Raw genomic sequence first — 19,190 nt, forward strand, 5'->3', positions numbered from 1 at the left:
GTGAAATAAAAGGAATTTATTTAACTTACAAAGGTAAAACTAACAAAGGACATTTGCTTTCTTTCCATATATATATATATATACTTTGCAGCTTGCACTTAAAATTGCCTTTAGACAAAGGTGCATTTTACTCCATCTCATTCATATATATATATATTTCTCATATATATATATATTTCTGATTTAGAATACAGCACAGACACATAAATTCTCACTGGAGGGGAAAAAAATACAATTTGTTAAACATTTAAATACACAGACATCAGCTCCGTTATATCTTGGTAAAGAACGTGTCTTCCTGTTTTACAACAGAGAAAAATACATCTAAATATGACAAACAATAGCTGGTATATTACAAGCAAACAATATTGACCTCTGCATAGTTTATACAATATGCCGTGGAAACAGTTCAAGATTACCAATTTTGTCAACTATTTACTAGCTGGCCACATGTAAGCCTGACATTCATCTGAAATGTGGCATGGGTCTATATCAGTAGTTTCTTCTACAGCTTTGCTTTAAGAAAGATCTCTTCCTTTTTTTTTTTTTTTTGCCCTACGTGAAAATAAAACTCAGAACTCAAAAGGATGACTAGAAAGAGGTTTCCTGTTCACAACAAACACTTAGTGCTCACAAATTACATTCCTAACGTAAAAGGCAGGACTCGAAATAATGGCAGGGGGAAGGAGGAAGGTGGAATCTGATATTAGGAAAATCATGGCGCCTCGGATGAAAACAGAGACCTGTGTTGCATTCTCTCCCACCCTCGCCTCTCAGTAGTGACTTGAACTGATGTCATAATGTGGACTGGTTTCCTGCCCTGTCCGGCCAGTGGTATGGATTGGAATGTGGAGAAATGCAACAAATCGTATCGGGACAGTGGTCAGCTGTACCAAACGTTAGGAAAGGGAGAGGGGAGGATGCCACAGGGCCTCCGTTTTGGTGGGCGGCCCGGTTCGTTTCAAAACATCTTCAGCGCAGACAGACAGAAAATCAAAAGTGGCATACGATTCCAAGGAAAATCCCACAGGTTCCGAGAAATGTTATTCTGTGCAAATTACAGTGCATTAATGCTAATTCAGGGAGGGGGAAAGATAACAGGGGAGTCTCGGCATCAAATAATATACACTTCAGCCCACAGTACATTCCCCATTGCACACAGCTTCACGGATTATGTGGTAGTCACATTTTCATAGTGGCATGACCCAAAATAATAATAATAATAATTAATAACAACGACATCAACAATGTAAAATCACGCTCACTTCGAATACCCTTCATTATAGCAAATCATTTTCAAAATTGGAGGGGGGGGCGGTTTGCAGACATGCTTCAACTTAGCGGCAACGATTTGGAAGAGAACATCCTGAAAAGTACATCAAAAATAGCTTACTTTTAGGGATTTTGCTGCAACTGCAGGAGAATAAGCATCTTTTTGCTTACTTTAAGTAAACAAGGCTCATGGGTCACAAAGCACAAGCCCATCGGTCACTGTGCAAGGGACGTCGGCGCCCGTACAGTGCATGCATTCCCATCCCATCAATTCATAAACGCAGTGCTTTAAACAAGAAAAAATAAAATAAAGGTGTGTGGGGAGGTGTCGAAACACCGCTCTTCCTCTTAACTATATAGCAACTAAAGGCTGCAATAATTAACTCTCGATTATGAAGCATGGCGACACCCCTTCTTAAACGCTTGCTACGCCACGGTACCGGTTCCAGCCACATTTCTCGGACAGGGAATGGCGGCGGCAGTGGCAAAGTCTACAGAATGTCGCAGAGGCTCGACGGGATGCTGAAAGCATTGGGTAGAACTCGCATCTTCAGGGTACCATCCGCTCCACAGGAGAAGATGCGGTTGCCTTGTGCCATTTCAATCTGCATGACTCCGGTGCTGAGGTTTCGGAAGATGGACTGCTTGGCGTGTTCGTGCTTAAACGAGTGGATCAGACTGTAGCCTGTCAGCCTCCACACCTGCAGGAAGAGAGGGCAGACAAGGACCTTGTCAGTCGATTTTGGGGACCCGAGTGACCTCATTTTTCTCCTCTAATGGAAGGGACGGACAACAGCTCAGTGGTAGAGCTCGTGTTTCATATGCAGGTGTTCAATTCCTGCAATTTCCAGTTAGTAGATACCAGGTAACAGGTGATGGCAAAGGTGTCTCTCCCGGAGACCTTGGAAAGGTAAAGGTCCCCTGGATGTTTAAGTCCAGTCAAGGGTGACTATGGGATTGCGGCACTCATCTTGCTTTCAGGCCGAGGGAGCTGGCGTTTGTCCACAGATAGCTTTCGGGTCATGTGGCCAGTATGACTAAACTGTGTATGGTGCAATGGGACACTGTGACGGAAACCAGAGTGCATGAAACGTAGTTTACCTTCCTGCCACAGTGCTACCTATTTATCTACTTGCACTGGTGTGCTTTCAAACTGCTAGGTTGGCAGGAGCTGGGACAGAGCAACAGGAGCTCACCCTGTCGTGCGGATTCGAACCACCGACCTTCTGATTGGCAAGCCCAAGAGGCTCAGTGGTTTAGACCACAGCTGCTAGGTAAGAGAGACAATATTGGGCCTGGGTGTACAAATGGTCTAGACCTGGTTTAAGCCAGTTTCCTAGGCTCCAGTCCTCAGAAGGTCCCTATCCTAGGACTGAATCCTTATAATGTGGGGCAAGACCCCCGGGAGAGGGGCATACTCAAGCACACATAAATGCTGGGTCTTAGACAGCACATAAGAGTTGGTCACGACTGGACCTAATGGTCAGGGGTCCCTTTACCTTTACCTATCAGAGGTTATAGAGCACAAGTTCGCCTGAACTTCTGCTTACCTTCACATTGCCTTCTGCGGAGCCTGTGCAAAAGCACTCTTCGGAAGAGTCGAGGGCGAGCGCCTTGATCGAAGAGTCGTGGGCTTGGAAGGTGTGCAGGGCCTGCCTCTGCCGGATGTCGAAGATGGAGATGTGCCCTTTCCTGCCTCCTGAAATCAGCAGCTGGTGCTTGGGTGCGTACTGTAGCACGGTGGCACCGTGATCGTGACAAGTGAAGGCTGAGCGAGGAAACAAACGACCAAGCAAGTTTTAAGTAAATGGTTATTATAGCCTCATGCAGGTCAGGCTGGTCCTTCTCTACAACAACCAACTTGGGGGGGGGGGGTAGGTGAGTGCCAAAGAAAAATTGAGCCAAGTCAAAAAGTGACCGCTAAGAAACAAGAGGGAGGGGACTGGTTTCCTTGGGGGAACTCCTGACATCTACAGGCTGGGGAACGCTCTTCCCGCAAGCATCCTCACTGCTATATTTGATTGAGAACACCACTACCTGAAAATGACTTACAGATGGAAGAAGAAGAAGAAGAAGAAGAAGAAGAAGAAGAAGAAGAAGAAGAAGAAGAGTAGTTTGGATTTGATATCCCGCTTTATCACTCCCCTTCAGGAGTCTCAAAGCTGCTAACATTCTCCTTTCCCTTCCTCCCCCACAACAAACACTCTATGAGGTGAGTGGGGCTGAGAGACTTCAGAGAAGTGTGACTAGCCCAAGGTCACCCAGCAGCTGCAGGTGGAGTACCGGAGACGCGAACCCGGTTCCCCAGATTACGAGAGTACCGCTCTTAACCACTACACCATGGTATTTAACTCTGAGTAGACTTGCTAAAATGTATAAGCCTGAATCAGATAAGTGCTGGAGATGTAACAAGGTTGAAGGTAGCAAGGGGAAACAAGCTGGTGGCCAATCACTTCCTGATTTCCCTAGACCCCTGGTATCTGCCCTTTCCTTGGAACACCTGGGCCTCCCTTGCAACATTTCACATTTTCTAGCCAAGCACAGGTTATTACGATGGAGGCCATGCCTCGCCAAGGCATACTTGGCAGCACGGAAAGCCATCCAATTAGACTTTGATTTGATATTGACCTGTTTTTAGGAGGTAATTTAATTATTGTTTGATTTTTAGCAGCCCTGAACCCGACTTTGGCCGGGGAGGGTGGGATATAAATAAAAGGTTTTTTTAATATATTATTATTATTATTATTACTACTACTACTACTACTATTCTGATTAGTGATGTTTTGTCTTGGACTTGGCCAAAGTCTGGAAAAATTGAAGATGCTGGGCAGGTGGTGCGGCTTGCTACGAATCATTCACACACACACATATATATATAAAACACATTTTTGAATATTCAATTAAACAACCTTAAAACATCAATGATTCCCTTCTTCTCATTCCATGGTTCATTTTGCATAACATAAATCCCTTACATAAACTAAACCATTCAGTATTCCATTATTATATCCATCAAAAATTATTTACACATTTACACTGTTGAAGCTTGCTACGAGATGGCTGGACACTGTTCTCAAAGCTACTAACATGAGTTTGACCAAACTGCGGGAGGCAGTGGAAGACAGAAGTGCCTGGCGTGCTCTGGTCCATGGGGTCACGAAGAGTCGGACACGACTAAACGACTGAACAACAGCAACAGTACATTGGTACCTCGGGTTAAGAACTTATTTCGTTCTGGAGGTCCGTTCTTAACCTGAAACTGCTCTCAACCTGAGGTACCACTTTAGCTAATGGGGCCTCCCGCTGCTGATGTGCCTGTTCTCATCCTGAAGCAAAGTTCTTAACACGAGGTACTATTTCTGGGTTAGCGGAGTCTGTAACCTGAAGTGTCTGTAACCTGAAGTGTCTGTAACCCAAGGTACCATTGTAGTAGCAGTCGTAGTATAAAAGGCCCATCCTCCCCATCCACTGGCCATGTTGGCTGGCACCCATGGGCATCAGTGTCTTAAACCAGCAATTTGTATCTGAGTTGACCGTACCTCAGTGGTGGCAGGCATCTGTGAGGTTAGTGGGGCAGAAGGCAGTGATCCCAAACGGTAGGTGGAGCCAGAACCAATGACAAGCACAGCCGCCCTGTGATTGGCTGTAGGTATGACAGGTGGCAAGTGGTGGCTGGTAGAGGGCAGGCTGCAATTGGTGGGGCAGTGCCCCATTTGCCTTAATGGACCAGCCTCCACTGCTGTACCTGGCATGACTGCCAGCGGCAAACATCTGGGCACCTCCAACAAAAATATGAGCTTGTGGAGCACATGATCACTAGCAGTGCACACCACCATCAGAAAGGACTAAGCAAAACTCCTAACCACAACTTCCAGGAATACAGGAATGCATCTTGAATCACTTGCACATCACAGAGTTAATACAAAGATGTATTGCAATAAACCTACCATGTATGAGGCTGTTGGATGGTGACACCAAGGTGTCCCACAAACACACATTTCTGGAAAGAAGAAAAGACACGCAAAAATAAAATTAGTATTGCTTATTCTCCAAGTGTACCGATCACTCCTTCCTCCCATTTTTTTGCCCTTTGGACAGACCTGCTGTCACTGGACTGCCCAGAGGTGGCTACTAGACTCGAAGAGGTAATGAATGCAAAGTCACTTGTGGTTTTGCTGTGGCACTGCCAGCTCTGAAAAAGAAAGCAGAAGAGACACAGAAATGCTATCAGCCACGAGGTACGAAAGGGCTCGCGCTAACTTCAGAGGGTTCTGCGACATCATCATCACAAGCAAAATGTCGGGAACACAAATGTTATAGCTTCAGATTAACAATGTAATGGCAGCTTGAAAACGAACAGGAAATGGAACTAAGCAAGCAATTAACCCTCTCATTTATAACTGCCATTTCTCTTTCTGCAATTGCTGAGAAGATGATTAAATGATAATGAAAATGTGAAAGTCTTAAAAGGACATTGCACTCATAAATTAAGGGTTTCCTGTGCCTTGCAAAGTTCAAAAACCAAACCATGGTTAAGCATCTAGTGCAGGCAGGGCCATACCCCAAGAAACATGGGTTTGCTTCTTCGCTTGAAACACTTTGAAAACCACCGTTCATTGTGATGGATTCTAAGCCAATGTACAGCAATATAAATAGAACAGAATAAAACATCACAATTGGCATCCTTCCTTAAGAGAGTAAAATTAAGGGGCAACAGAACACTTAAATTATAAAACCTATGAAGCAAGGAGGCACCATAAGATAAATATAAACGCCTGGGCGAAGACGAATGTCTTGATCTGATACTGCAAATGTTGCTTCTTTGGGAGGGTGTTCCAAAGAGCACCCCCCTAAAAGGCTTCCCCCTTTCTATTTGTGGAACCACACAGTTGCTCTATGTTTATTTTTATTTAAACATTTCATTAAGGAGCTCAAGGTGTACAGAGGTCCCCTTGTCTCCATTTTATTCTCACAACAACAACCCTGTCAGGCAGGTTAGGCTGAGAGTGAGTGAGTGGCTGGCTCAAGGTCACCCAGTGATCGGGGTGGGGCGGATTTGAACCCTGGTCCTTCAGGCGTTTGTCCAACACTCCAACCATTACACCAATCTGGCTATATGTGCTGATTACAAAGGGATAGTAGATCATTTACACTCTGCATCCCAAGCTATTAGTCGCCTCCCCACACCCATAACTGAGAACAATCTTTAAACACAGAACGATAAATCTCACTCTGCTTTTTGCTTGACTTCCCTTGAGAAGAAATATATATGAATTTTTATTATTATGGTCACAGACCAGTTCCAGCTCACTTACAATATCAGGAAAATCATAAAACACAACAGGAATACATTGAATTGCAGTTGAGTATAACAGAGACAATTCAGATATAGCGGCAGTTAACAATATATATTAAATCTTGATCACTAAAATATAACCTAAAATTGTCATTTAAAACCTTAATCATTTTGGTAGTACAGCTTGTTCCCTAAGTTTTATGGCTGTCGCACAGAATTTGGCCACCCTTAGCGTGATCTCTAGATCCTTGTCCTCTAGAAGAAATATATGTACGTATCTGAAGAAGCTTATACCCAGAACAAACTTAGTTGGTCTCTAAGGTGCTACTGGACATTATATATATATATTTTAGATATTTCGACTGCATCAGACCAACACGGCTACCTACCTGAATCTATTCTCTTAGGAAGGTCCATGTCACCTCATGGGAATCCGAGTTCAAAAATCAAGTTCAAATCTGCATGCATTTAACACTGCCCTTTACAGAGGCTGCTCTCCAGGAGCTGCAGGACTTGCAACTTCCATCAGCCCCAGACGACGGTCAGGAATGAGGAGAGTCAAAAGCCAAGACATTTGGAGGCCACTAGGTTGGGGAAGACTGCTGACGGTACACCGAAGAGCCAATTGGAAACTTGCAACCAAATTGACTCCTTGGATTTCCTACTTTGAGTTTTCCTAAAACTTGGGGAGTGGGGCCAGAAATGAGGTCACTCAAAATAAAAACTTGGCTTGATCTACTTACCAGATAAGGTTTAGGATTAGTTGCAGTTTGGTTTACTTGCCAGATACTTAAGAATCCCTCTCCATCAGCCACACCGCACTGCAAGAGACAGACGCCACTCATTTCACAACAGAATTCACGACTTTTATGAAAACGGTGTCAAGAGCAGCTATTTTTCAGTAACCAGGGCCTATATTGCTACTGCTATTCCAGGCTACTGTCATGGAGTGGTTGGATGCAGAGGAATGGGGGGGGGGGGAGAGGAACCAGCTAGGGAACCACAAGGGAAGAATGCTCAGAGACTGGGGAGTGGTGGTAGGACAGCAGTGAGCGGTCAGAGGGAGAGGACTGGGAGGAGGAGGTGCTGGAATAATAATAATAATAATTATTATTATTCGTCTTGCGGTTTTTTCGTCTTGCGAAGCAAGCCCATTAGCGCCTTAGCGGATTAGCGCTATTAGCGGATTAGCAGGCTTAGCGGATCAGGTGATAAGCTGCTTAGCGGATCAGCTGTTAAGCGCCTTAGCGGCTTAGTGGATCAGCTGATAAGCGGCTTAGCGGCTTGGGAAAAGGGGGAGGGAGGAAAAACCCTCCGCAGGAACTCGCAAGACATTTTCGTCTTGCAAAGCAAGCCCATAGGAAATTCGTTTTGCGAAGCACCTCCAAAACGGAAAACCCTTTCGTCTAGCGGGTTTTCCGTCTTGCGAGGCGTTCGTCTTGCGGGGCACCACTCTACAACATTCTAAAATCATTTCATTATAAAATTATTTCAAATCAAACTGATGGCAACCATTAGGCTAAAGTTCTGTGAAGATTGCCAAAGGAGGGAGTCAGGCTGCGCCCTGACCAAAGGGCTGGTGGAAAAGGTCTGTCTTGCAGGCCCTGCGGAAACATGTCAAGTCCCGCAGGGCCCTAGTCTCTCGTGACAGAGCGCTCCACCAGATTGGAGCCACAGCCGAAAAAGCCTTGGCTCTAGTTGAGGCTGGAAGCTGAAGGGGAACAGGGCTTAGTGAGCAGGGAGAGTCTGTGGCAGAGAGAAGTTCAGAATCAGAAGTGGAAGTGGAAGCAGGAAAGGAGGGAGGCCAACAGGCAGAGATGATTCAGATTGGTGAAGTGTCACAGGTGTCTCCCTGTCCTACTGCGACAAGCCCCCCTCCCCACTTGTCTCCCAGAACCAGAAGAGGCATAAAAAGGGCAGAGGAGAGGTTGGGTTCACGCAGATGCAGTCTCTGATTGTTTGGGGGAATTCCTGGAAAGGAGGGGACTTAGGCAGATGTGGGGAGGCAGGGTCCTTCAGTCTCAGCAACTGATCCATGGGGCAAGACATACCAGGGGTGAGCTGCTGTGCTCATGACACTCTGCCAGTCTGTGCATATCATATTTTTGCTAATAAAGAGTTAACCCCAACTTGCACAGTGTGTTTCACTGCTGGCTCGCTCCCAACAGCTGTGTACTTAACGTTTTCTTAAATTCCAGTGGCAACCTTTTGCAGCTGTTAGATGGGATAGTTTATTAGAAACCAGGAACCATCACTCTAAGCCAGAAATGGGGACACTTGTGGCCCTTCAGGTGTTGTTGAGACTACAACTCCCAGCATCCAACGACATTTGGATGGCCACAGATGCCTCATCCCTAGATGGGCATACACAGTCTGAGGTTGCAGAAGGCAGCTCTCTGTTTCCCTTTGATCACAGCTCTGTGGTCAGCACAATTTTGTGCTTGTTTTCTTTTTTAGAAAATGCTTGCGACCAAAGTTTTGCAAAGCACGTTTCAGTAATGCTCGTTAACAAACTCTTAACACAGCTTGTTGCTGTGTTTATGCTTCTTCCATTCAACATCTTTTACCTCTACTGGTGTCAGTGGCGTAGCGTGGGTTGTCAGCACCCGGGGCAAGGCAAGTAATTTGTGCCCCCTAACCCGGGGCAAGGCAAGTAATTTGCGCCCCTAACCCCTAACCTGTTGCCGCTATCAGCTTCTTCTTGCTGCTGCCTGGGCTGCTGCCATGGGGCAGCCTGTGCCCGAGGCTCTTCGGCGACTCCGGAGGCGGTGAGCATGCCCCCCCAGAAGTTGCGCCCAGTGCAGCCGGCCCCCCTGCACCCCCCACGCTACACCACTGACTGGTGTGACTGGTCCTATTCTAATGACTGCAGAGCACTGTCCTTTAAGGAAAGGATCTCCAGAATAATAAACAGTCCAGTCCTACTAAGCAGTAAGCCCCATGGAGCTCAATGGGCCTTAATCCCAGGTAAGCAGGCATAGGCCAGAGGAAGCCTCAGTGCTGATTCAGAAGAAACCAGGAACCATCACTCTAAGCCACTCACCTTATTGCCCTGAGAATTACCACTCACCTTATTGCCCTGAGAATTAAAATACAATCTAGTAACCCGTGCATTGCCTGCTTGTCGGAAGCACACCAACTGTTGTGGCCTTGTCCATTCAAACATCCGAACACTACCATCCTGGGCTCCTGTAAGGTCTGAGAAACACACAAGAGACCAAGTTAACATTTCACTAAATGAAAGAAGAAAATGCAATAGATCGCAATTAGGTAAAGGATCCCTGACCATTAGGTCCAGTCCTGACCAACTCTGAGGTTGTGGTGCTCATCTCGCTTTATTGGCCGAGGGAGCCAGCGTACAGCTTCCAGGTCATGTGGCCAGCATGTCTAAGCCGCTTCTGGCGAACCAGAGCAGTGCACGGAAACGCTGTTTACCTTCCCGCTGGAGCGGTACCTATTTATCTACTTGCACTTTGAGGTGCTTTCAAACTGCTAGGTTGGCAGGAGCAGAGACTGAGCAATGGGAGCTCACCCCGTCGCAGGGATTCGAACCACCGACCTTCTGATCGACAAGTCCTAGGCTCTGTGGTTTAACCCACAGCGCCACCTGCGTCCCAAGATCGCAATTACTATACCCCTATTTCCTCCTCCTGTAAAATCTGCTCCAACTACTTTCTCCCAGTTTCCTACTTTTTATCCCCAATCTTCAATTTGCTAAGAAAAAAGACAGCATGAAAATTCATATGCACCTCTGCACATATTTCTCCTAACAAATGCATTTTCTGGTAAACAAATCTGCCCAATATGCATGGTTTTGAAAGCGATTTCCCCAAAATACAAAAATACTGTATCTTACTTTCGATGATATACACATTTTTGTGTGTGCTTTGCCCCCCACATGCACAACTTTTGTATTCCTTTTTTGGTGGGAGAACTACGCAGCAAGACTGGGAGAAGGAAATCAAAAGATGGCTACATCTCAGTTTGTGTGCTGGTCCAGGAATTGCAGATTAGTTAGGCTCCCACGGAATTGCAAACATATTACATTTCTCCTCCCTGCCTGCTATTTCTCCCGCAGTTAGAACTGCTGCACAGAAATTACTCACAATACTGATGGACTGGATGGGAAGTCATTCTCTTAACGTTATTCAAATTCCGCTTGATGAGCTTCATGCAAAAGAAATTGAAATCATAATCAATCCACTTTTTTCTACAAGTCTGGACAATAATACATACTCAAGAGTAAGAGATTACAGTGGTACCTCAGGTTACATACGCTTTGGGTTACATACTCTTCAGGTTACAGACTCCACTAACCCAGAAATAGTACCTCAGGTTAAGAACTTTGCTTCAGGATGAGAACAGAAATCGTGCTCCAGCGGCACGGCAGCAGCAGGAGGCACCATTAGCTAAAGTGGTGCTTCAGGTTAAGAAGAGTTTCAGGTTAAGAACGGACCTCCGGAATGAATTAAGTACTTAACCCGAGGTACCACTGTATGTGGGTTCTGGTGTCAGATGTCCCAACCCTCCCTGCACTAATTTGGAAGCATTTCTCAGTGAACTTGGTGCGATTTATATCTGAGTGGATCAGAGCAAAATCTCACATTTCAGCTCAGAGGCTGTATGTCTCTGCACGTTATGGCTGTAGGTTCAAAACTACCATACATGTCAGCTATCGCCATGTAGTCATCCCTTTATGCATGAGAGCTTATCATGTGGATAAAGCTGTTTTGTTTGTGCCATCTCAGAAATGTAAAAAGAAAGAAGGTTCTTTTTATCATATGTGGTGGTCCTGTGGTAAGGTTAAAGCTCACTGGGAAATGATATATAATGTATTGAAAAGGATGTTCAAAATAACCTTTGTAAAAACAACAACCCAGAAGTTGTTGTGGTTTTTTTTGGGGGGGGGGAATTTTTTTGGGGGGGGGGATTATAGGGACAGAACTACCTAAACTGTATAGAAACTTATTCATGTATGCGACTACAGCAGCAAGAATGCTACTCGCCCCAAAGTGGAAAGAAGCAGAAGTTCCAGCAGAGGAAGAATGGATACAAAAACTTAAGGAATATGCAGAAATGGCAAAATAAGAAATCAAAATAACAAACTTTTTATAAAAGAATGGAAATGGTATAGTGAATATTTACAGATAAATTACAAACCGATAAAAACATCGGCAGGATTATTGTAACAAGCTGCGGTTTCATAAGAGTATATATAAGGTAGCAAATTAAATGAATTTGGATATGCAGAAGATATTAAAAAATTAATTTAAGGAACTGCAGATGGAGGGGGAAGGATGTCAAACTTGGAAGTGTTAAAATGATTGTAAAATTAATGAAATGTATAAACCTGAAAAGTATAAATAAAAATTTAAAAAACTTTAAAAACATTTGTGCCACCTCAGATCTTTGTGATTATTTATTTTTTTGGGAGGGGGAGAGATGTCTGTGTGTGTGTTGGGGGGACGGGACCATTTGCAGTGGTGTGAAGAAAGCAGCTTGATCCATGAGCTGAGTTGCTGCTCATGGCTATTTTGACAAAGGGAGCAATTTCAAAGCAGCCTTCATGCCCTGGTTGTACAAAGCATGGTTTGTCAGCAGCAAAAATAAAATTAAAAAACTGAACATGTTGGTCATTTTACCCTGCACACAGTGGTGCAGTTCTCTCCCACCTCCATACATTCTTGACACATCCTGTTGCGTGAAAGAAAATGCAAAATGCATTATGCATCCTGCAGTTAAACAGCACGTGGTTTTTCTATGATCAGGACATCCTTTATGATGGGGTAAAACGTGCAATTAATTTGGCATTGGTTGCCATCTAGTGGCCATTACACCATCTCGTATCTTTTATGGAATTAAGGGGGGACGACAAAGGGCTGTATCCAAAGCTCCCTGTCTGCTAGCACACCAGGAGACAGATAGAATAATAGAATTGTAAAGCTGGAAGGGACACTGAGGGTCATCTTGTCCAACCCCCTGCAATGCAGGAATCTCAGCTAAAGCATCCATGACAGATGGCCATGACAAGTGAGTTTTAATTGTTGAGCAACAGAGAAATCCAGTGGAAAAACTTGGGCAACAGACTACTGTGCAAACAAGTTATCAGCTATCTGCTCATGTAGGTAAAAAAGTAAAGGACCCCTGGACGGTTGAGTCTAGTCAAAGGCGACTATGGGGTGTGGCGCTCATCTCACTTTTAGGCCGAGGGAGTCAGCGCTTGTCTGCAGACAGCTTTCCGGATCATGTGGCCAGCATGACTAAACCGCTTCTGGCGCAACGGAACACCGTGACAGAAACCAGAGCGCACAGAAACACCGTTTACCTTCCCGCCGGAGTGGTACCTATTTATCTACTTGCGCTGGCGTGCTTTCGAACTGCTAGGTTGGCAGGAGCTGGGACAGAGCAACGGGAGCTCACCCTGCCGCGGGGATTCAAACTGCCAACCTTCCGCCTGGCAAGCCCAAGAGGCTCAGTGGTTCAGATCGCAGAACCACCTGAGTCCCTACCTGCCTATTTACTGTCTTGCCACAGCAATGTTCCACAATGCTTGTTATTCATGGTTGCTAGACATGATGACTATTGCTTTGCCTCCACTGCTGGAGGCTGAATGCAGGGAGCGGGGAGGGCTCTTGTGCTTGGGTCCTGCTTGTGGGTTTCCCCACAGGAACCTGCTTGGCTCCCAGTACGTTTCCGAGCACAATTCAAAGTGTTGGTGCTGACCTTTAAAGCCCTAAATGGTCTCTGCCCAGTATACCTGAAGGAGCGTCTCCACCCCCATCGTTCTGCCCGGACACTGAGGTCCAGTACTGAGGGCCTTCTGGCGGATCCCTCACTGCGAGAAGCAAAGCTACAGGGAACCAGGCAGAGGGCCTTCTCGGTAGTGGCGCCCGCCCTGTGGAACGCCCTCCCATCAGATGTCAAAGAGATAAACAAATACAGTGGTACCTCGGGTTAAGTACTTAATTTGTTCCGGAGGTCCGTTCTTAACCTGAAACTGTTCTTAACCTGAAGCACCACTTTAGCTAATGGGGCCTCCTGCTGTCGTTGCACCGCCGGAGCACAATTTCTGTTCTCATCCTGAAGCAAAGTTCTTAACCTGATGCACTATTTCTGAGTTAGCGGAGTCTGTAACCTGAAGCGTATGTAACCTGAAGCGTATGTAACCACTGTACCTGACATTTAGAAGACATCTGAAGGCAGCCCTGTTCAGGGAAGTTTTTAATATGTGACATTTTGATGTATTTTTAATCACTGTTGGAAGCCGCCCAGAGTGGCTGGGAAAACCCAGCCAGATGGGCGGGGTACAAATAATAAAATTATTATTATTATTATTATTATTATTATTATTATTATTATTAGCCCCTGTCTGAACAGGATGCTGGACTAGACTGGCCACTAGTCTGAGCCTCCAGCCTCTTCTCATGTTCTTAAACTGGCTTTAACTTAGAGCTGCAATGAGTGCAACCCAGGCTTGTTTGAAAACCTGTGGTGTGGCTCATTAGAACAGCCACACAGAGACACAGTCACTTACCACGCCAGCTCCAGTACTTGTTTGCCCGCTGCCCAACCATGGCATAGACGAAGTTGACGAAGAGGAGACAGGCTGCATCTGAGCCACCGCAAAGGACGCCGTGCTCGACTGCGTGAGCGTCGTGGTAGAGCCACGGAAGTCGAGGTCGTCCGAACTGAAAAGGTGAGAAACAGAGCATTAAGATATAGTTACTTTGTCTTAAGAGAAAGTTGGTGCGACACTGGCTGCACCTACGCTTTTCACAACGGATAATGCAGTATATGTCAGGGGACTGCCATCAAGAGAGGGGAGGGAGGCAGGAACACACAGGCAGCCTCCCCCTTTGCTGAGCAGCAGCACCTCGTCAGAGACTGGTGAAGGCGAAGCCTCAGGAGAAACGGAGGAAGAGAAAAGGGGGGCGGTGAAGCAAAGGCTCACACATGCTGAGGTGAACCACAACACCGCTCCCAGGGAAACAGAAAGGGAGACTGACGTGCCGCTCCCGTCACATAGTTCTTGCCAGGGAATTAAACATAAGGAAAAGAGGAGAAGAAGGGGGTTGCCCCGGCTTTTGTGCCGGAGGGGAAACCGGAAGAAGGCACTCTCGGAATCTGCTAGTGATTGAGGCAGACATGGATTTTGGACTTCTGCGCTGTACATAGTTTTGCACCAATAAAACCTGTAAAAGGCAGGTCGGAGCCTGGCTGTTTACTTCGTGAGCAACCATACGTATTCCTGACAGTATATCTGCAGGGCAATCCTACCATTTATTCACAGCCGGGGTTGGGAGCGGGGAGATGCAGACGCAGAACAACTGTCATGGACACTGCCCTGATCGTTCGCAACAGGCAAGACAGTAGGTAGTGTTGGAAAGCTTCTTCCTTCTTCCTCCCATTATCAGTATGAAGTAATCTAGGAAGCTTACTTGTGCAACAGCTCTGTATTACCCACATTAACTGACAGCAGTTTTCCAGGGTTTCAGACAAGGGACATTTCCACCGCTAACTGGAGATGCTGGGTATTGAACCTGAGACCTGAGCGTGCAGACACCAATCTGGAACCTCTCCTGATTCAGATCTTACAACGAAGTAGAGCTGTGTGCCATCAGTGTAAAGGTAAAGGTAAAGGGACCCTGACCATTAGGTCCAGTCGTGACCAACTCTGGGGTTGCAGCGCTCATCTTGCTTTATTGGCCAAGGGAGCCGGCGTACAGCTTCCGGGTCATGTGGCCAGCATGCCTAAGCTGCTACTGGTGAACCAGAGCAGCGCATGGAAACACCTTTTACCTTCCTGCCGGAGTGGTACCTATTTATCTACTTGCACTTTGACGTGCTTTCGAACTGCTAGGTTGGCAGAAGCAGGGACCGAGCAATGGGAGCTCACCCTGTCGTGGGGATTTGAACCGCCGGCCTTCTGATTGGCAAGTCCTGGGTTCCGTGGTTTAACCCACAGCGCCACCCGCGTCTCGTATGCCATCAGTATACTTGGTGGCTATTCCAAAACGCCTTATGACTACTCCCAATGGTTTCATATAAATGTTAAATAGCACTAGGGAGAGGATAATATGCTGAGAAACCCCATAGAACAAGTGCCAGAGGTCTGAGGAACACTCACCCAGGCTACTCTTTGGACATAGCCCTGGAGACAGAACCACTGTCATACGGTACCTCTAGTACACATCCCATGTCATGTCCAATGGTATCAAAAGCCACTGAGAAACCATGCAGAACTAACAGGGTTGTACTCTTCCTGTCCCTCTCATGATAAAGGTCATCCAACTGGGCAACCAAGGCCAATTCGATTCCAAAATTGTGTGTGAACCCAATTTGTAGTGGATCTAGATAATCTGTCTCTTCCAGGAATACCTGCAGTTGCCTGTAACCAAATAAAATACTGGAGGATACAGGCAGGGTATGGAAGAAACACATTGTCTGTATGCCTGTCTGATCCTAACCCCCATTTTCGCTGGCCAGGTTTAATTCAAGTCCATCAAACCTCCTTTGGGGAAGGTTCTCAGGCAGGGTGGAAGGAGAAATAACTTGCTCATGTGAAGACCACCTGGTGGAAACCCTTACACATATGGCTCTCAATTGTAAACTATATGCTGATCTCCGTCAACAATTTCTAGATCGACTTTGTATACCCAAATGGAAACCAGAGTTGGAGGTCATACATTTTCTATTACTGGGGAATGATCAGGAGCTCACCAAGTTAGTGGCTAAATATCTCTATTTGGTTTTTTGTCACGAAATACACTGCAGATGCCTGACCTCCCTGGAGACCTAGAGATGCGACGATAGACTGCTCTGCCTCCTCTCTTTTAGCAAATGTTTTGTGCCACTGGGGAAGTGGTCATTCTGTATTGGTTTGTTTTGGATGTTTGTATGTGATGCCAATAAAAGGTTTGATAATAATGATGATAAACTGCTTTTGATCAGAAAAATGAAAGACCAGGAGTAGCTGGGCCTATAGATCAGGCCTGTGGAGGGACGCAGGTCACATGGAAAGCCTGCTCATTCACAGAATATCAAAGTATATGCAGTCCGTTCTCAAGTTATGCAGAACACAAGGGGCATCCCCCCGCCTGCATGTCCATAAAGAGCCTCGTTGAATAATGCAGTCTTGCCAATGCATTCTGCACCAGCTACTACTTCTGTATCAGACACAACAGTATATTTGAGGTATTATGCATTCAACTCTCCAGTTAAATAGAACCGCAAGGCATGAATAGCCAACCTTTTAGATTCTCGGTCAAACTCCTCTCCAATCCATATGTAAGACTGAGCAGCCAGCAGGGCTGTGACATCAAGTTCCTGAACATCATGTGTAGAAGCTAACACTATCTCGTTGATGTTTGCCTGCACAGCACAAAAGAGAAAAGCGAGACGCTTTAAGCCCTGGGCCCTACCGCAAGCACAAGGACATTTGACAAGCAGTAACTTTACTTAATTACGTTTATTTGTTGCACTTACATCCCACATACTTGGTTCTTCCGCACCCAATTAATCCCCACAATAACCCTGCGAGGTAGGTTAGGCTAAGAGGCGATGACCTCTGTGAGCTTCATGGTGAAATGAAGATTTGAACCCTGGTCTCCCAGCTCTTAGTCTGGCACTGAACCACTAAACCACACTGGCTTTAAAGCAGTGGTTCCCAACCTTCTTTTGGCCATGCCCCACCTAAGCATCTCTAAAATCCTGACGCCAACCTGCCCCCCCCCCCCCCGGTGACATATTTTTTATTCAAAAAGTGAACTCCTATTCATGTGGAGGAAGCCTAAAAGGCCATACCTTGGTCTAAACAAGCTTCCAAAGAACAGGTTTTCATTACCTTTAAAAGCCAGTATTTGTCAGGTTCACCGGTGCTCAGAGAAGGTAGTGGCCCAAAACACCACTCCGAAAAATGGCGACCACTCCAACAGAGCAACTACTGAGCAGTCACATTCAGGGGGAAATCCCACAACTGTCGACTGAGCACTCCCAGAGCGCTAATCCCCCTGAATGTGCCCAGTGCATTTTCTGTTTAGATAACCTCTCTATTGTCACCAGCTGACTGTCTGATTTTAATTTTTAAAATGTGTATGTCACAATACATATTTATATACTGTATATGAGTCCCCTAGAATCATAAGAAATGCAAAAAATCACTGTTAATAACTCATTCTCAAATTGCCCCACATTGGGAACCACGGCTTTAAAAGGAGGCCGGGAGAGGAAGGACTTTACCTTATTGACTGCAAAGGCCATGATCATATCAGACTCCTTATGTATAATTTTTGCTCTTCCTCCAGGGTAGCCGAGCTCTGCTTCGACCTACGAAACATTACAATGGGATTTTTTTTAAAAAACAAACAGGTTCAATGAACTGTTTTTGCAGTGGTATGAATCAACTGAAAAGACAAGACGCAAAAGAAGCATGCAGAAGAAGATTAATAGCTGTGTGGTTTTGGCAGAAACTCGTCTTTGGGCTTCCATGTACTCTCCAGAAGATGTTATGTTTCCAATCCTGACACATAAAACCGGCGTGCAAGTGAGTGACCCAAGATGTTAGGCAGCATATCTCAGCATTAGTACACTGGTTTGGATCCCAACAGAGAGACTGCACAGATCTGTGTTGTTATTGTCACTTTAGCAAGTGGGAGTAAGGAAAGGAAGCCCCAGAGAAGCTTCAAAAGTGCAGCGAAAGGTTCGGGGGGTGGGATACTACTACCTTGTGTTTGTAATCGTCTGCTACGCTGTTGTGAATGACCTGCTTCTTGCGATCTTCTACAGACTATACGGCACCACAGTCACAAACACAAAACACATGCACAAACAAATACAAAAGGGAGAAGAATGAAAACGTTCCAAGCTGGTGTTTAAAACGGCACCAGCTAACCATTACACAAATGCTTTCAAGGGCAGGTGGGCTGAAACAAATTCACTTGGAAAGCAACGCCTCCATGATGAATGCAAACACATATGGCATAGTAAGCAAATAATAATGAAATGAAATAAATGCACACACACACACACACACACACACACACAAGCTTCTTACTAGCAAGGCTTTCTTACTAGTTAGAAGTTTCGTGGCCCGTAGTATGAAAGAGGGAGGGAGGCAGACTTAACACAAAGAACTGAAATAGGAAACAGGGTGGGCTTGGTCCAGGTGAAATGTACCTGATTATTAAACCATGGCTTGGCAGCAGGGAATACTATGGGCGTGCTTTTGAACTGTTAGGTTGGCAGGAGCTGGGACAGAGCAATTGGAGCTCACCCCGTCATGGGGATTCGAACCTCCAACCTTCTGATCGGCAAGCCCAAGAGATTCGGTGGCTTAGACCACAGTGCCACCCGCGTCCCTATCAGCCATAGCAGGCATGCCCAATGGCCAGGGATAATGGGAGCAGCCGTTCAGCAACATCCCAAGGGCTAAAGGTTCCCCACACCTGCTTTACACTGAGACTCATATCCTGCAAAAGTCAGCTAATGCATGTCGTCACCATTTACGTAAGACAATTTGTATTGCTCTTATGGTATTTGTGTTCTATTGCATTTGTACTTATTGATGTACAATGACGTGATATGCTTGATATGAATGGGCAATACAAATATATATATATATATA

At 45.7% G+C, this 19,190-nt stretch overlaps 1 protein-coding gene across 8 annotated transcripts in view; it reads right to left on the reverse strand.

The window, feature by feature from the left end:
- Positions 1-19,190, reverse strand: part of DMXL2 (Dmx like 2) — a 106,932-nt gene continuing 87,742 nt past the window's right edge. For 3 of the 8 annotated variants that reach the window (XM_083712328.1, XM_083712327.1, XM_083712334.1), the window contains 11 exons: positions 18,291-18,353; positions 17,807-17,893; positions 16,818-16,939; positions 14,103-14,256; positions 10,675-10,735; positions 9,639-9,766; positions 7,312-7,389; positions 5,373-5,464; positions 5,220-5,272; positions 2,823-3,040; positions 535-1,973 (listed from right to left, as the gene is read on the reverse strand). In XM_083712328.1, coding sequence (XP_083568454.1) covers positions 1,764-1,973; positions 2,823-3,040; positions 5,220-5,272; positions 5,373-5,464; positions 7,312-7,389; positions 9,639-9,766; positions 10,675-10,735; positions 14,103-14,256; positions 16,818-16,939; positions 17,807-17,893; positions 18,291-18,353 — 1,266 coding nt within the window. In that variant the 3' untranslated portion in view covers positions 535-1,763. Of the gene's footprint in view, positions 1,974-2,822; positions 3,041-5,219; positions 5,273-5,372; positions 5,465-7,311; positions 7,390-9,638; positions 9,767-10,674; positions 10,736-14,102; positions 14,257-16,817; positions 16,940-17,806; positions 17,894-18,290; positions 18,354-19,190 lie in introns of all 8 variants that reach the window. The other 5 variants (XM_083712330.1, XM_083712329.1, XM_083712333.1 and 2 more) reach the window with 3 other exon arrangements.

This window comes from Podarcis gaigeae (genome assembly GCF_964106915.1).
Source record: "Podarcis gaigeae genome assembly, chromosome: 14".
NCBI lineage: Eukaryota > Metazoa > Chordata > Lepidosauria > Squamata > Lacertidae > Podarcis > Podarcis gaigeae.